This window comes from Staurois parvus, unplaced genomic scaffold (assembly GCF_062004578.1).
Source record: "Staurois parvus isolate SC_StPar_1 unplaced genomic scaffold, SC_StPar_1.0 ptg000932l, whole genome shotgun sequence".
Lineage (NCBI taxonomy): Eukaryota > Metazoa > Chordata > Amphibia > Anura > Ranidae > Staurois > Staurois parvus.
In genome coordinates this window covers 23,927-43,086 of record NW_028318728.1, presented here as the reverse complement: position 1 = coordinate 43,086, position 19,160 = coordinate 23,927, and the positions used below count along the sequence as shown (strand labels likewise).

Below are 19,160 nucleotides of genomic sequence, written 5' to 3'. Positions count from 1 at the left end.
CCAGTCCAAAAGTTCTCTAGATGTAGGTGGGATCCAAGGAGCGCTTGTCAAATTTCTTCCCTCCAGCATTTTTTTTCTTCCAAGGAGACCCACAGTTTAGTTGAGGTGTTGCACCAATTTAATATGCATACAAGAGTCATAGCTGTGAAGAACCGTCCCTTTGTGATAACATTTTGCCCTTTCCATTCCGGTTTTATCCCCTTGTTATGTGGCCTTCCCATTCTACCTTTTTTAAAACTGTATATGTTTAGCAGCTGTTATGTAGACAGGCATTCTGCAGTTTGCTTTGGTAATGGGAACTTGTAGCCTTTCACAAATCCAGAATTCATATGGTGCTGATTACTGCTGTATTGTACTGTAGAGTTTTGAATGTGGGTGGGGAACCAGGTGCCAGACTGTCTGATGGGGGTGGAGGGGGCAGGGGTTACTGCCAGCATGTACTGTATAAGTTGAATTGTGTTCAATAAAGCATGCATTCATTCACCCTACACAAAGTTCCGACTCGTGGTTTAGGATATCGGGGAAGGATTGTCTTTGAGCTTTAATACCAGCCTTAGCAGAGTGCTGGAAGACTTGCCAGAAAAGGGGACCATTGGCTGAGACTACGCAGCGGACAACGCATCGCTCCGCAAGAGGAAGCCCAGGCAGAACAGTTCCGCCACAATAGCCTTATAATAAAAGGCTACGTCTGGGAGACCAACTCCACAATCCTGCTTGTGTCAATGTAGGACGACATATGCTAGCCTAGGGTGCTTATCATACCAGCTAAAGGTTAAAAAGACTCTATGTAGACGTCTGGGGAAGGGTAATGGGCACTGTATATAAAATATATATTACCCTCAGAAGGATCTTCATTTTAAGGACATCCACCCTCTCAAAACAAGTCCAGGATTGGACTCTCCACTGCTGCAAACCCTCAGGACACCAGACAGCAAGGCACCATAATTAAGGTCATAAAGAAGCTTAGGGTCAGAGGAAATGTGGTATCCAAGATACGGCAAAGAGCCTTTTCACCATCCAAAAGGAAACAACCACTGTAGGGATTCTGATACTGAGGAAGGGACATGGACTTTTTGTAATTTAATTTAAATTTCAATAGTAGGTCAAATTGGTGTAGTTCTGTCATAAGGACCAGAAAGGAATTATGGGGTTTGGAAAGATAAAAGAGAAGATCGTCGGCATAGGCTGATACTTTGTTTCATGGAGCCAATGATGATCCCTGAAATATCAGTATGACCACCAGTGGTTCAGACATTGTAGAAGTGGGATGGTACTATGCAATCTACAATCCAGAAAATCCGTTGGCGGAAGATCCAAGGTTTCAAGAAAATGGGGTAGATAATCCTTGGTGTGTAGGACCATGGTCTTTCCATTCCGTGTGACGGTCAGGCGAAAGTTAAATCCCCAGTGGCTGTTGACATTCACTGCATGTAGAGCATCTAGCAGAGGGCACACAGCATGCTGTTACATGAGAGCTCTTCGGGATATGTCAGGAAAAAGAACAAGCTGGGTGCTGTCAAACTCAACAGGTGATTGATTGTGAGCCGCCTTCATAACTGCCTCTTTCACAGTGTCAGGAAAGAGCTCACTGCTGGAGGTGAGTGTCTACCATCACCACTTTAGAGGATTGCCCCGATCATTATCGAAGGGGTATCATCGGATGAGTGCCTTTTTTTTTTTTTTTTTTTTTGCCCTATGACCCCTTGCGGGTTGCAACCTGGAGGTGAGCGCACACGCTAGCTGGTAGAGGATTTGCTGTGGTTTTTGTGGTCACTGGGTGTTCCATGGCTTCTTTTGAAGATACACAGATTCACTAAGACTGTGCACTTTATAATTTACTCATATATTCTTCATGCATTTATGTTTTTCATGTGACCCATCGATTCATTGTTGTTTATGTATATTTACTGTCACTTTGTTCACATTGGGTGTTTTTTGAGTGATTCATTTTTATCACTTGTCTATCATTATATTTTTTTTTTACATTTGGATTACGATCGGTTTCATGTTGCCATATAATTGATTTATTATTTATGTTCACTTTATTCATTTACTTTCCTATTCACTCACTCCATCACCAGTTATTTGTTTTTAGATTTTATTTGCACCTATTTCATTTTGATTCATTATTATTTAGGGGTCTGTTTGACATAATTTTTTTCATTCACTTTTCTGACACTATTGGTATGATAGGCAGGTGTTAGCAGCCACATGGTTTTGTTTGTTTTTAGCATTGACAGCTCAGGAGGAATTTATTGTTTTATGAAGAGGTGCGGCACTTAAGTGGCATGATCTGGGTGAGTGAGGAAGCAGGAGACTGCCACTGTGGTGAGTTTTGCCCAAGGAATAGTGGGAACTCAGTGCCCAAGCATTCTCACTCCATGACAGTCAAGCCACACCCTGGAAATCTTTCATTTAAACCTTGCTCAGAGATACTCGACAATCAATTCTACGGTGTTTTCAGTACACCCAGTGGTCTCAAACTAGATTACTAACCAGTGATCCCCCAATTGATGTATCATTTTCCACTTAACCACTTCCCACCCATAGGATGTCATATCACATCCTGGGTATTCAGTGGTTATACTGGCATTATGCCTACAGCTACAGACATCATCCTGGTATCATTTTTTTTTTTTTTGTCAGTCAGCAATTCCCTATCATGTAAAAGCCACTGGCACCTCTCCAGGCTCTCCCATGGAATCGGGGAGTCCAGCATTCGCAGTGTCCGATCCTGCGGTGCTGCCGGGTTATCATAAAACTGGCCAGACAAGATTGTCTCTGGCCATCTCTATGGTCTTGGATATAAACACTGCCTTTTTTTCTGGAAAGCATGAAATCAATGTTTTTTGGGGGTTTTTTGTTTGTTTTTGTTTTTTTTTATCTCATGCTTTCCTGGATAGAGGAAAAATCTGCAATCTATGCCATCGTAAGCGCATACGTAGGTCATACACATATGGAAATGGTGTTCACACCACACACGAGGTATCACCGCAAACATTTTGGGGAGAACAATAATTCTAGAGCTAGACATCCTGTGGAACTCTAAACTGGTAACCTGTAAAAAAATTTCAAAGCATCGCCTATGGAGATTTTTAAGTATCAAGAGTTTGTTGCCATTCCACGAGCATGCACAATTTTTATATTCAAATATTTTTATTGAAGTTTCAACATACAAAGATGATATATGATAATCAACTTTACTTGGTTCACATTTGGGAAAAACAATATATAGAAATAAGAACTAAGATAGTAGTGGAGGTTCCCCACCGGATGGCCGGGGAACCTATATTTCCTTAATTTATTTACATGAGAGGTATGCTCAGTGTGTTGTGAACCATTCTGGGAGACTAGTGAGGTGTAAGGATGGAGAAAACACAAGGTTAGGGGAGGAAAAAGAGAATAAAAAAGGGGGGAGGGGGGGGGAAAGCACCAACTCAGTAGGGGTAGAAAATATTGTACTCATATCTGATAGTAATCATATTATTGAGCAATTGGGGTTATTTAACCATCGCGACCATTGGGTTGTAAATTTGTGATGGGAGGTATTATAAAGTGCTGTTCTTCTTTCCATCTCGCATTGGAGGTTAAGATCGGATATGAGGCGGGACAATGAAGGGGTAGTGATGGATCTCCATAGTCTGGTGATGTTAGTTTTTGCGGCTGCTAGAATGTGGATGATAATGGTGCGTACATTTACAGGGAATATGTCTATTCCAATGTGGAGAAGAGCCAGGGCAGGATTTGGAGTAACTAAAGTTCCTGTGAGTTAGGAGATTATCTGGAAAACCTTGTTCCAATAGGATTTGAGGGATGTACATGCCCAGAGTATGTGAAGAAGTGATCCCTTTTCTCCGCAGTGTCTCCAGCAGGTTTTGTGATTGTTGAGGGTAGAATAAGGATAGTTTGGTTGGGGTTAGGTACCTTTGGTGTAGGATTTTCAGATATGTTTCCCAGTGGGAGCTACATTTGGAAGCTTTAAAAGTGATGGCGAATGTTTTTTCCCAAGTGCTTGGGGTTATTGATTGGGGAAGATTTTTTTCCCAATTGATTAAGGAAGAAGTGTATGTGGTGAATTGTATTTCGGTTATGAGTGAATAGAAAGTTGAAATTCCTTTCTTAGGATACTGTATCCTTTGGAAGAATTGCTGTGCAGTTGCAGGAATTTCTATTTCAAGTGGTATATTTGTTTTGTAAATGGAGTGGGCCATTCGCATATAGGTATATTATTCCTTCTTAGGAAGATGAAATTTCTTTTGGATGACAGAGAAGGAGTCTGGTTTGTGTAGATATCCTGGATGTCAAGTATACCCAAGCTTCTCCATGTTGATATGTTTAAGTGAGGAGTGAGGAAGTGTAGGGATGATAAGGGGGTGGGGATCCTCACATTGCTTTTGTTTATTTGATTGCGGGTTGAGAAGTCAAACCAAGCATTTAAAGAAGCCTGTATACAGGGGTGTGCTTGTAGGGTTTTAGGTTGAGCTGCTCGGGGTATGTATAGCATGTCTGTTATTGTGTGCGGTAGGCACAAGGAGGTTTCCAATTTGGTCCAGATCTTCTCATCGGTAGGGTGCCACCAGAAGAAGAGCTGGTCTAGTAGGGCGGCTTGGTAATATGATTTTAGGTGAGGGAGACCCGCTCCACCTCTGGATGGTGGGCGCAGTAATAGGTTCGTAGAGCATCTGGGTCTTTTAGAATTCCATAGGAATTTGTTTAGTGTAGCTTGAAGTTTAGAGAAGAAGGTGTGGGTGACTGGTATAGGAAGCGTCCAAAAGATATATAGTATTTTAGGTAATATGCACATTTTCATGGTTGCTACTCTACCTAGAGTTAATAGTGTGGTTGTGCGTAGGCTCTTTAGTTCTTGAGGAATGGTTTCCAATAATGGTTTGAAATTAGTTGCGTAGAGTTGGTTAGTGGTTGCAGTGAGCTTGATCCCTAGATAGGGTATGCTATGTGTTTCCCAGGTAAAGGGGAAATGTTTGGATATTAGGGTTTGGGTTTCAACAGGCGTATGCAGGTTTAGTATAGATGATTTGGGTTCATTGAGTTTGTAGTATGAGACATCCGCGTAGCTGCGGATATGTGTACGTATTGAGTGGAGTGATTTATAGGGGTTCGTAATCATAAGGATAATATCGTCTGCGAAGAGACTAAGTTTGTGCTCGTGTTGAAGAAATTTAATTCCCGTGAAGTTTGGGTCGTTTCTAAGATTGGTTGCTAATGGTTCAATAGGTAAGGCAAAAATTATGGGGATAAAGGGCATCCTTGTCTGGTACCGTTTGATATGCAGAAAGGCTGTGAGAGTGTGCCGTTGGTCAGTACTCTGGCAGTGGGTTTGGAGTAGAGGGATAGGATCGCTGAGAGCATCCAGTCTGTTATTCCAAATTTTTTTAATGTAAGGTTCATAAATTGCCAATGAATTCTGTCAAATGCTTTTTCCGCATCTAATGATAGGAGGAGGGAGGGTTGATTTTCGGTCTCAAGGTGGTGTAGTAGGGATATAATTCGTCTTGTAGCGTCAGGAGCTTGTCTACCAGGTATAAATCCCACTTGGTCTGGGTGGACTAGCGTAGGTAGATATGGAAGTAATCTTAGGGCGATTATTTTGGCGTATATTTTTATATCTGTATTGAGTAATGAAATCGGTCTGTAGTTTTGTATTAATTGGGGGTCTTTGCCCGGTTTTGGGATAGTGGTGATTTATGGACTGTAGCAAGTCAGGGGGGAATTCCCCATTGGCTGCGACATGATTATATAGGGCAGATAGGTGCGAAGTAAGATTGGGTGCTAGTGACTTGTAAAATTCATTAGTAAAACCGTTGTTCCCTGGTGATTTGTTTAAGGGGAGAGTGTTTATGGCTTTTTTAATCTCTGATGGTGATATCGGCACAGAAAGAGATTCAAGTTGAGAAGGAGTAATGCGGGGAAGATTTGTGTTCTGTAGGAAGTTTCCAATGGAGAGAATCGTTGGCTGGGTTGTACTTGGGTCATCTTTTATATTGTATAGATTCTGGTAATATGTCGCAAAAGCGTTAGCTATATCCTGTGGGTTTGTTAATAGGGTGCGAGTGTTAGGGTGTTGGATTGTGGAGATTTTAGCTTTGAGTCGTTTTTGTTTGACAATTTTAGCGAGGAGTGAATTTGCTTTGTTTCCTAGTGCATAAAATTTGTTTTTTGTTTTTTGAAGATTAGCATCATAATTGTGGAGTAAAATGGTGCGTAGTTTGTTTCTATCTAAATTTAGGGCCGCGGACGTAGAAGGGTTTGGATTCTTTTTGTTTATCTCTTCATGTAAGCGGATGGAGGTCAGTAATTGGTCAATTTGTTGGGATCTCTGTCTATTTGTTCGGAATTTCAATTGTATGAGGATACCTTTCATGTAGGCTTTGTATGCTAACCAAAGTGTAGTAATAGAGATATCAGAAGCTTCTAGGATATGTTTCTGGTTTTCTGGGTTTCTCAGAAGTGAAGAGTCCAATCTCCAAATGGGTGGAATTGCTGAGCGTAGATCGTCGTCTAAGGATATACTGATTGGAGCGTGGTCTGACCAAGTTATGGTACCGATTTTGGATGATCTCACGTGCTGTAATGTCCATTTGTCGGTGACGAAATTATCGATTCTTGAGTACGAAAGGTGAGGAGGGGAGTAGTAGGTGTAATCTCTTTCGGTGCCGTGTTGACATCTCCAGATGTCGTACAAGTCGTGGTCATGTAGGAAATGGTTAAAGTCATGTTTGGTGGGTTTTTTGTTGGAAGATGAATCTAAGAGCGGATTGCCCATAACGTTGAGATCACCACCGATGATGAGTCTGCCTTGTTTATGGTGTAATATGATTTTGTAGAGCTTGCGGAAAAATGATAGTTGTTTGCTGTTTGGGCCGTAGACGTTCACTAGAGTGTAGGTCATATCGTTTATTTGGCACACTAAGATATGGTATCGACCATGTGGGTCGGCTATGCTTGAAATAGTTCGGAGTGAGATAGAGTCTTTAATGGCGGTGAGAACTCCATTCTTCTTTTTAGTGTCAGTTGCCATAAATATTTGGGAGAAGCGGTGAAGCTGTAATTTAGGGATTTTCCCTGTGGCGAAGTGGGTTTCTTGTATAAAAAAAATGTTGACTTGGGATTTCCGGACTTCTTTGGAGAGCATCGATCTCTTGAAGGCCTCGTACATTGAGGGATGTGATGTTAATCATTTAATAGCCCTTTCCTGAGGTGTGTATTTAAATGGTTTGCTGTTTGAGAGAGGCGTAGCTCAGTGAATGTCCTTTTGCGAGAGAAGATGTTTGTGTCATTACAGTGTGGATTAGGTTCGATTAAAGAGTTAGAATTAGTCTTCCATATAGAGTCAAAGTGAGTAGGTCTTGGGTTAAAGGTGGATAGCTGATGGTGCCACTTTTGAGGAGGGGAAGGAACACATAGAACAGTAAAAAAGTACTTGCGCAAAATGCAAGCATACCAAGTAGCTTCCGTAGCTACTTCAAAACTGGGGAGTTTAAACAAACTTTGACCGTCTGAGGGGTCAAGCCAAATGTAAGCGTGTAGAGTGAGTTTCATCGGTTCTAGGCCGATTGCCAGTAGATCAATATTGAACAAGAGCCTCTGGGGGAGAGCGTAAGTATAGGTTAGCCTCAACGTATCTTGACCTGCGTTGTTAGTTATGATGCCTCCATAGGTTGGATGAGAGGGGGAGCAGTTCCCTGCATGTCTACGGGTATGATGTTCCAGGCTTTGAGTAGATCCAGGCCTGCTTCTAGGGATTTAATCGTGAAAATCCTGCCTTGGTGCCGTACTGTCAGCTTCGTGGGGAAACGCCATTGGTAGGCTATGTTATGGTTTCTTAGGGCCTTGGTGATGGAAACCATTTTTTTCCTGTTGAGAAGTGTGGCTTTTGATAAATCTGCATATAATCTGAGATTTGCATGTGTTTGCGGGAGTGGCGGTGGGTTTCTGGCCGCTGTCATGACTCTCTCTTTGATATGGTAAAGATGTATATGGCTAATACATCTCTTGGGATAGCTGCTGATAGGAATGAAGGCTTGGGCAATCTATGAGCCCGATCGATCGCAAGCTCCAAGTCAGGGATCGATGGAATGAGGAATTTGATGTACTGTTGTAGATAAGGTAGTAGTGTCTCGTTGGTAACTGATTCAGGTATCCCTCTAAATTTAATGTTGTTACGGTGTGATCTATCTTCTAGGTCGGCTAGTTTTAGGTTGATTTGTTCAATGTCAGAGGTGTGATCCGCGTGAGCGTCAATCAGATCGTTATGTGCCGTTATTATATCTCCCATACTGGTTTCAACGTGATGTATTCTACGTTCTTGCTGATTTATAATGCTAGTAATTTGGTTGAGCGATGTGGAAATGTCAGTATGCAGGGTCTGTCGTAGTGATGAAAGCATGTTTCTCATGCAGATTTCTGTCAGCGGTTGGTCTGATGCAGGGAACGCATCTATTTCAGGAAAGGCTGCATGAGGTGGGAGGTTTAGTGCCTGATATGAGGGGCCAGGGTCATGATCTAGTCATGGCTGAGATTTGGCTGGGCTGCTGGTTGTGGGGGACAATGGAGGTGACAACTCACCAGGGTCCCCTGGGTACAACGACTGTTTTCAGCCTGGGATCTGTTTGCTGGTCCCTGTAGTCCTCCTCGTGGCCGCCTCTGTCTCCCTGTATGCTGCTGCGGGCGCCATCTTGTATTCCCGACCTGATGGCCGGGAAGAAATTCGTCAGTTTCCCCGGCTGCCCCAGGGTCTTTCTCCTGCGGGGCATATTTATGGAGGTGCGGATACCTGTCAGTGAAGGCTGTGTGCCGTTTGTGGTCCCCAGGGCCGGTGTGTGCTGCTTAGTGCTGGCGGATGGACGGAGCTGCTCTCAAGGCGCGTCCATCCAGGAGCCGGCCGCGCATGCGCCCCCGAGCATGCACAATTTTAAAGTGTGACATGTTAAGTATCTTTATTCGCCATAACATAATCTTTCATATCTTACAAAAACATTGGGTTATATATTCTTTTTTGCATTAAAATTCATTCAAATGTATTTTTTTCCAAAAAAATTATGTTTGAAAAATTGCCGTGCTGTATTGCATAAAAAATTGCAACGCCCACAATTTTATTCTCTACGGCCACTGCTTAAAAAAAAAAAAAAAAATATTGTACATAAGTATTCACAGCCTTTGCTCAATACTTTGTTGAAGCACCTTTAGCACCAATTACAGCCTCAAGTCATTTTGAGTATGATGCAACAAGCTTGGCACACCTATTTTTGGGCAATTTCTCTCATTCCTCTTTGCAGTACCTCTCAAGCTCCATCAGGTTGGATGGGGAGCATCGGTGCACAGGCAGGTAAAAAAAAGACTTACCAGTGGGCTGAAGGAGAGGAAGGGGGGAAAAAAGAGAATGCAACGGAGGGATTTTTAACAGGAGATGTTTAGTCCCCCCCCCCCCTTTTTTTTTCATTTTCTTTTTCTTCTCCTCCTCCCTCTCATCTGTCTTACATCTTCCCCCTTTTGTTTCCATGACAGCAGTGGGAGGAGGGGGGATTTGGGAGAGATTGAAGAGAGGTACTGGGTATTGATTGAAGTGACCACGGGGAGTGGGTTAGGCGGGAGATGGGAAGGAAGAGGGCATTTGAGATGGGTTGGAAGAGAAAAGAAAAGGGATTATTAGGTGAGGCAGTCAGTGGCTCACCATGCCCCCAAAGGAGGTGGAGATGTGGGCGACGTATCAGAGCCTAACCCTAAAGGTAGAATCAAACGTGGGATTAGGCCCACTACTGGTTCAAGGGTCAGAAATGGGCCCAAAGGTCCCAGGGATAGAGGGAGGAGGAGGGGAGGGGGGTTGTAAAGGTTTCGGGAGGAGGGGGGGGTAAAAATAGATCCTCTAGAAGATATTTTCTCGTTACAAGTTAGTTACATGGTAAATCTCCTAGATATGGTTAGCGTGGAGAAAAAAAGATGAGGAGGGATGAATGCAGTTAATTTTATGACCTACAATATGAAGAAACTAAATACCCCGGGAAAAAGACATAAGATTCTCAGGGAAATTCACTGATGTTCTATCGGAGTAATATTTTTGCAAGAGACACATATAAGCCACGATACAAATGTTAAGTTATACTCAAAACATTGCCCAATTTGGTATTATGCTGATACACAAATAAGGCGTGTTGAGGGGGTAGCAATTGGGATAGCAAAGAATGCGAGATTTAACAGGTTCCCGCCCGGCCTATAGCCAGACGGCGGCCTGCAAAACCCCTCGTCCTTTCGGGCATGCGCAGTCTGATTGCCCGCAGAGCCACGCAGCGGCGTGATCTGTCACCGGCCGTGTACCTCAGACACGGCCGATGACAGATCTGAGTACCTGCCCCGTTGCCGGTACCATGTGACCTGCTGTGACCAATCACAGCAGGTCACATGACAGTTGTAATGCTGTGATAGATGTTGTAGACAGAACAGGTCCAGATGCTCACACCTAGATGATCTCATCATCTACATGCGTTTTATATAGCGCTATCTGGTTAGTGCATACTATTCTCATTTCCTCACCATTGATGTCACGAATATTGTTCATTTGCTACAAATAGACTGTCACCCATCTTCACGTTTCAATTTTGGAAATTTATTCATGAACTTATCTATGCACGGTGACTCATAGCTGTGTGCGTTATACACTATTTTGCACACATATAAGTCTATATGTCATTTTTGGAGTAATATACATATGTCTTCATTTTATTTGTTTTATATCATTGATAGGAGCGCTGCATGTTTGATTTATATATAGATGAGTGCCACATCATTGGTGTCAGTGGGAGGAATAGTGCCACATCATTGGTGTCAGTGGGAGGAATAGTGCCCCATCATTGGTGTCCCTGTGGGAGGAATAGTGCCCCACCATTGATGCCAGGGGGGGGGGATAGTGCCCCATCATTAATTTCAGTGTGGGGGGGATAGTGCCCAATCATTGATGTCAGTAGGGGGGGGGGGTAGTGCCCCATCATTAATTTCAGTGGGGGGGGGTAGTGCCCAATCATTGATGTTAGTGTGTGGTGGGGGGGAATAGTGCCCCATCATTGGTGTCAGTGGGGGGGGGGGATAGTGCCCCATCGGTGTCAGTGGGGGGAGGAATAGTGCCCCAACGTTGTTGTCAGTAGGGGTGGAATAGTGCCCCATCGTTGGTGTCAGTGGGGGGGGGGGAAATAGTGCCCATCATTTGTGTCAGTGCTGGGGGGAAATAGTGCCCCATCATTGGTATTAGTGACACCAATGATGAGGCACTATTCCTCCCACTGACACCAATGATACTTACCTTGCTGACCCCTGCTCCAGCCTGGGCTCGCTCCCTCCCTCCCTCTCCCATCTACAGCCAGCATACCTGGCTGCAGCAGCACCATCTGTACGGTACAGACACCGGTCAGCTGTCTTCCTTCTCCGGGCGGTCTCCTCCTCTTCACTCACTCCGGCAGCTCCCTCACGTGATCTTCTTTGATCTTTGCGCTGCCGCTCGGCTCCTTCTCTCCAAACTCCACCTCCTCACCGGTGATTGGCCACCTGTGTGCCTCTCCTGAGCTCCAGTTCCAGCGGCCAATCACATGTGAGGAGGCAGAGCTGTTGAGTGATCCCGGAGTGGGTGGGCATGTCATGCCACCCACACATCGCGGTCCAGGGAAATGGGGGCATACCTGCATGTGGGCGGACCCGCTTGCAGACGGATAGAGGAGCTGTTGTCCCGGTCCTAAGACCATCGGATATATGTGAAGGGGGTTTTGTGAAGGGGGTCGCGACCCACAGGTTGAGAACCGCTGATCTAAAGGAAAGAAGGAAGGAGATAAACGGTTAAAGTCCATTAGAAAATATTACATCAGTGTCAGCTGATGGACTCCTGGAGGATTAAACATCCAAGAGAGAGAGATTATATGTTGTATTAATCGGTGCATAAGACATATTCAAGATTGGATTATAGAATGATAGAACATAGCTTAGTTAAGGCTGACATTGATGTGATATCAATATCGTATTATGCTCCTGTCACAGTGAAACTGTGTCTACAAGGGAAACTGAATAGGATAAATATGTGGAAGTTGAACAAGACACTCCTACAGGAGACGGAAATGAGGTTAAAAAAAGAAATTGAGCAATATTTTCAGACAAATGCAGGTCTTGGTTGCAACAATATGGGAACCACAGAAGGCTTATATAAGAGGCATTCTGATCTCATAGGGGCTGAAAAGAATAAAAGGTTGGAGGAGAGCACAAGATCATTGATAGAAGAACTATATGAATTAGAACAACTTCAAAAAGAAGTTAGACACAGATTTACACCAGAAAATACTACTAAAAAGAGAAGAACTAAAGGATTTAATGGAGCAAGAAACAAGGTGTTTAACATGGTGGCAAAAGAATACCAATGGGGGAACAGACTAGGGAAGTATTTAATTAGAAGATTAAGGAAACAGAAATCAGCAAATTGTGTGGAGAGAATTAGAGATGACACAGGTGAAATGGTATATTCAACCACCGCAATGCCAATGTATTTAAAAAATATTACAGTAGATTATATGACATAAAACCTAAGAATCTAAAAGAAGAAGTAGAAAGAATAAAGAAAAGGAAGCTATTTTTAAAAGAAGCTAGATTACATAAATTAGAGGAAGAAAGTTCACTAGTCTTAGAAAAACTAATATCAAAGGAAGAAATTCAAATAGCCTTAAAAAACACAATGGCAGGGAAGAGTCCTGGACCGGATGGGTATACAATAAGATATAGAAAATTTAACCACTTCCAGTCCGGACACTTTTACCCTCTTGCTGTCCAGGCCAGCTTTCAGTGCTATAACACTTTGAATGACAATTGCACGGTCATGCAACACTGTACCCATATGAAATTTTTTTGAGACAGATAAAGCTTTATTTTGGTGGTATTTATTCATCACTGGGATCTTTATTTTTTTTGCTATATAAATGAAAAAGTCCAAAAATTTTGAAAAAAAAGTGTTTTCTTATAAAATTTTGCAAATAATATTTCATCATAAATCTTGGCCAAAATGTATTCTGTTTTCTTTTTAGTAAAAAAAAAAATAACCCAAATTAGTTTATAACCAAAAATTATATTTTTTAAACTTTTTTTACATTTTATTTTTATTTTATTTTTTTTTAACATACTGTCACCCTAGCAGTACCATGGTCACACTGTATTACTTGTGGGAGGTGATGATTTTTTTTTTTTTTTTACACTGATTGCTTATATACCCATAAGGGCTGTTAAAGCAATCATTTCTCCATCTCTCTGGCTGCATTCTTGCAGCCATTGAGAACTACTGTGCGAGCTGTGATTGGTCACAGCTTGTCACATGGTACAAGGCTGTTGTGAATAGCCTTGTACCATGTGACCTCTGATCATTCACAGATTTCACACATAGTAAGCAATGATGTCAGAAGTGACATCTTGCTTACTACTCTGCATGTGATCACTGATTGCACAGAGGTCCTGTCCGACGATCGGTGTTCCACTGTGTCCGGAGGACACAGCGGGCACCGGATCGCGGTGCTGCACACTCCCAGGGAGCGTGCACAAGCCCCCTGCTTGTGCCCCCTGCGGGGAGGCCATTTATGGACTGCCACCCGACCCTGCACTGCCACCGCCCAGCCGTTTATATACAACAGCCGGAAGGGAGGTGGTTAAGGCACAATTAATCTTGAAAATGTGCACATACATGAATGCAATCGGAGAGGGGGTTGAGATGAGAAAGGAGTCGTTAATGGCATATATTACAATTATCCCTAAAGAAGGGAAAGATGTGTCCCATCTTTCAGTTTCACTACTGATTACGGATACAAAACTATATGCAAAAATATTAGCAACTAGGGTGAAGGATCTAATGGTGCAGTGGATACACTTAGATCAGGTGGGATTTGTTCCAGGAAGAGAAGGAATGACAGTGGATTAAGATCATTGCTCATTTTGCAGAAGAGTAAAAAATAAAATTCCCCAGTGTTATTGTTGATCGTTTCTGAGAAAGTCCTCGACAGAGTAGACTGGGGATTTATGATGGACACAGAAGTAATGGGGATAGGACCTAGAATGATGCAGTGGATAAAAAAATTTGTATAGCTACCCATCTACATCTGTAAAAATCAATTGTTCGCTGTCATCAAGGTTTAAAATGTATAATGGGACTAGGCAGGGATGCCCACTCTTGCCCCTGCTATTCGTATTATCCCTAGAGCCATTATTAGCAACGGTCCGAAACAGCATAGATATTAAATGAATTTGGATTGGGGATGTGGAACATAAGGTCTCAGCGTATGCAGATGATATTCTATTTTACGTGGTAAACCCTAGGCTAACATTACCAAATTTAATGAGAATATTAAAACATTATGGAGAATTATAAAACTTAAGAGAATCTTTCAAAGGCTGAGATATTAAATATTAGTGTCTCAAAATTAGAGAAAATAGCACTACAAAATTAATTTCCTTTTCACATGGAGGGAAAACAAATTATATATTTTTAAGAGACAAGGTCAGCTTTATTCCTAAATATTTTATCAGGTAAATTACGTCCCATTAATAAATGAGATAAAGAACGAATTGATGGGAAACTCAAGAGGATCTCTCTCCTAGATAGAAAATTAAACTTTGTAAAAATACCAACAATTTGTATAAATATAACATGCTCCTGATATATATATATACCAATGACATCCTTTGGGATCTTAAAAAAAAAAAAAAGATATATTTGGGCATTGAGCGTAAAATATGATGTCATCTGCAAGCATAAATCAGATGGAGGTTTAAATATGCCAGATTTTAAGAGATATTATTATTTGATAATATTATCACGGGTAGTAGATTGGGTATATAACGCATGAGGGAAAAGTTGGGTAAAAATAGAAAGCACACGAAGTGAGGCACCATTAGATAAAATTATTTGGATTCCACAACCGTTTCGGATGTTTTCTAATAACACTAGTACATTAACACAACATATTTAGAGTATGGGATGTAACTCAGACAAATGGGATGGGAATATAATTCACCGTTAATACCGCTTGTGGAAACAAGTTTTTTTGCACCAGGGAAACAGGATGCATCAGGAAAATAGATAAAGGATGGAAGTGCACAGTTAAAGGTTATAATGAAGGAGGGGAAAATATGCTCTTTTCAAGAATTGAAGTACAAAAAGGATTTATTTTATGTATTAGATGAGTTGCAATATTTTCAGTTAAGACACTTTGTAATGGCACTCCCACAACCAGTAAGGGCAGTAAAGGACCTGCATCCATTTGAACAGATGTTAAGTGCGGGTACTTTACAGAAACACAGTATATATAAAATATTTTATAAAATGTCCAGACCTACCTCTCTTTTGTTTCTGGAGAAATGTTAGATGGAATTTGGAACTCGAACGAACAGCAAAAAAGAAAGATATTTAATATAGCACACAGGGCGGTGGATATGAAAATTGTAGAAAATTATAAATATCTGGTAAGTTGGTACATTACACCTAGTGTGGCACATAAACAGCAACCAGAGAACTCACTACTTTGCTAGAGAGAATGTGGGATAAAGGGAACCATGGCACATACAGTATATGGTGGGAATGCCCTAAGATATAGGAGTTTTGGCAGGATATAATACAACAAATACAAGAGCTCTCGGGAGTTAAAATCTCAAAAGACCCATGGGCCTGTTTATTTCATAACACTGAGTTAACGGTGAAACAGTATAAGAATATGATGACTTTTCACTTTTTAAATGCGGCAAAGGGATTGGTCTCAAAGTTCTGGTGGGCCCAGGAGATTCCAAGAGTAACAGATTGGATATCTAGAGTAGAATATATTTATAGGATGGAGGAATTATACCACAGTGAAGAGGATAAAATGGAAAAATATTTAAGAATTTGAAGGGGATGGTGTGAATTTAAAACTTCAAAAAGATATGGAGAATGGATGGGAATGTAAACAGAGAGATGATCCAGGAGACGAGGTAGCGAAGGGATTAGGAAAAGGTGAATAAGAAGAAAAGAGAGAGTGAGAATACATGTAACATAAAATAACTGAAGAAGAGGAGGATAGGAGAGAGCGAGGAGGGAAGGGGGGATTTTTTTTAAATGTGTGCAAAAAACTCGAAACCCAATCCGGCAGCAAAAAGGTTAAACCCATTTCTGATGTTTGTCAAACGCTCATTAATCCTAGCTTGCCCGTGTGGTCCTCCCAACATATTGTAAACCACTCGAGCACTGCAAGAGGTAGAACACGTGTGATCGAGCAAGTTATCTAGTGAGTTCTGACAGCACCAAGAAAGAAAACTGTGTGGTTTACAATATGTTGGGAGGACCACATGGGCGCTGTAAGTTATGATTATTAATTATGTTTAATTAGTAATTATGTTGAAACAACTGTACATCAGCTGAAAGAGAGACAACCAGGTAAAAAACTACATTAGGTGAACATACAAAATAAACGAAGACTGAGTAAATTACATTGAGATATAGGGAGATTAATGGACATAGTGGTTAAACTGAAGCAGGCTGCATATAAAGAGAAAATACATTCAAAATGCAACAACTTCTTTGCTCTGTAAGTGAATCACTTTTGCTGCCCACAATGATTGTGTATATCCTGCATTATTTAAACATAATTCTAATGTTTGATGCTTTGTTTTTTTTGTTTTTTTTTTCTTTTTGGTAGGTTCTCAGACCAGGAGTTCTGTGGTTTCTAAGAAATTTGAATGATCCCGATTTTAACCCAGTCCAAGAAATGATTCATTTGCCGATTTATAGACATCTCAGGAGATTTATCCTATCGGTGGTAAAGTTAAAATTACAGTTTTACACTGTCATTGTACCAAGTGCTTGTTTTTTAACCTCATTTTTTAAGGTACTGTTTGGGAGATATTTGCCTCTCTACTGTTTAAAGTGGTTTGTTAGCCACTTAACCTCTGGAAAGTTTTACCTCCTTCCTTTTTTTGCTATTTGACATTGCAATACAATGCTTTACCCAAATTAAATTTATATCCTTTTTTCACACAAATAGAGCTTGCTTTTGGTGGTATTAATAAAAAAAAGCCCAATATTTCTACTTTCTGTTATATAAAAATATCCAATATACTCAAATGTTATCATAAATTTAGGCCAAAATGTATTCTGCTACATGTCTTTGGCAAAAAAAAACCCAATAAATGTATATTGGTTGATTTTTGTGAAAATTGTAGTGTCTAAAAACTATGGTATAGTTACTGGAATTTACGCAGCTTTTGCTTTTTGGCTGCCTATCACATTTCTTGAGGTGCTAAAATGCCAGGGCAGTACAAACCCCCCAAATGACCCCTTTTTTTGAAAATAGAGACCCTAAGCTATTTGCTGAGAGGAATGTTGAGCCCATGAAAGATTTATTTTTTGCCACAGATTTTTGTCATCTAATTGATATATTGCTCACACTTGCATTTTTTGGGACTGTCACCTATATATATATTTACACTTGTATATTGCATTTATTAATTTATTTTATTATATAGTCAATATTTATTAATTATTGAATATGGCATAGCGGATTTAATTGTATTAATTAATTATATTTTATCAATTTTATTTGGCACAGTTGTAATGAGGAAATAACACCCTTTCAAAGCCTGAACGTGCTTATTGGATTTGGGGGTCCTGTATGTGCTAAACTGCCAAAAAAGTCTCTCACATGTGGAATACCCATTTTTGTTTTTTTTTTATTTTTTTATGTCACAATATTTGTGTGGCGGTTTTTCAAACTCTAATGTTTTGGAAAAATACACTTTTTGTATTTTAATGCACAAAAAACACAATGTATTGTCCAATTGTTTGGTAAAATATAAAAGATGATGTTACTCCAAGTAAATAGATACCAAACATGCCATGCTTTTAAATTGCGCACGCCTGTGCAACAGCGAAAAAATACGTAATTGTGTAATATCCATAGGCAACACTTTAAAAACCTTTACAGGTTTGAGTTTACTTAGGTCTAGTGCTAGAATCTCTGCCCTCAATCATGGTGATATATCACATGCATGGTGCAGTCGCTGGTGGGGGGAGGGGTGCTTTATTTTAAAAAAAATATATTTTTTTTTGTTTTATTTTTTACTCTGCCCCTTTCATTTTTGTTTCATTCTTTTATTGTTATCACAGGGAATGTAAATATCCCCTGTGATTGCAATAGGCAGTGACAGGTACTCTTTTCAGAGATATCTGTGTTCTATTTAACTCCACAACTCTCCTCTGCCCTTAAAGCATCTGATCACACCAAGCTGGATGTGATCAGATGCTTTCTCAATTTAAAAATGGTGTTTTCTATATCTGGCGAAAACGAAGTGATGAAATTCTTCTGGTTTCTTTGTCAGTTTCTGGTTTCCGATCAGCTCTATTGTCAGCCAGTGGATCCGCCAGCTACATTCTCGTATTCCCTGGTGGGACAGGAGAGCCCAAGAAAGGCCCCCATGCTTGGGCATATACGTTCTTTTTTTGACTGTGGATGAGAAATCTCCTCCAGCAGAGCTGCAATCACTGACATATGTATTCTGAAAGCACATCCTGCTGCGGTCAGAAAAAACAGATCAGTGCTGCAGCTGAATGGCATTCCTGTAACGCAAACAGTTAACAATAAAACACAACAACTATTTTTGGCTTTATTTTTTTTATTTTCAATAGTTTTTTTTTTTATTGAAACAAAAACAACTATTACAATTACTTAGAAAAGGCTCCAAGGATAATGAAACACAATTAGGGTTTTTTTGTGCTCTTATCACAACAATATCCATTATTTACAACGTTTAGCAATACAGCAAATCATGAAAATTAAGGTTTTATTATCACCATGGATTGTTACCCAAGGAGCAGTATTCTATGCAACCCATGAATCTGGGTAAAACATATATGCATACTGGGTAGAACAATGAAAAAACGAAGGAAAAAAAAAGAAGAAACAAAACTATAATTGCCATATATCAAATAGTGACCCTCTGAGCAATGAGAATGAACCCGTTGGATCACTCCAGGCGTTGTGGGTGCCTCTGCTAGTTTCCATCTATTCATACTTGTAAGGAGGGCAGTGGTAAGTATATGTATTACCACCTGGCATAGGGAAGCGTTCTATTGCAGGGGTACTGAATTATAATTCACAGAGGTCCGG

At 40.8% G+C, this 19,160-nt stretch overlaps 1 protein-coding gene across 1 annotated transcript in view; it reads left to right on the top strand.

The window, feature by feature from the left end:
* The window catches only part of LOC149441939 (E3 ubiquitin-protein ligase MARCHF6-like), a gene marked incomplete at its 3' end in the record, with an annotated part of 324,687 nt that overhangs the window by 287,920 nt on the left and 17,607 nt on the right, over positions 1-19,160 (top strand). The window contains exon 5 of the mRNA XM_089656745.1: positions 16,695-16,814. Within this exon, the coding sequence (XP_089512871.1) occupies positions 16,695-16,814 (120 nt within the window). The remainder of the gene's footprint in view (positions 1-16,694; positions 16,815-19,160) is intronic.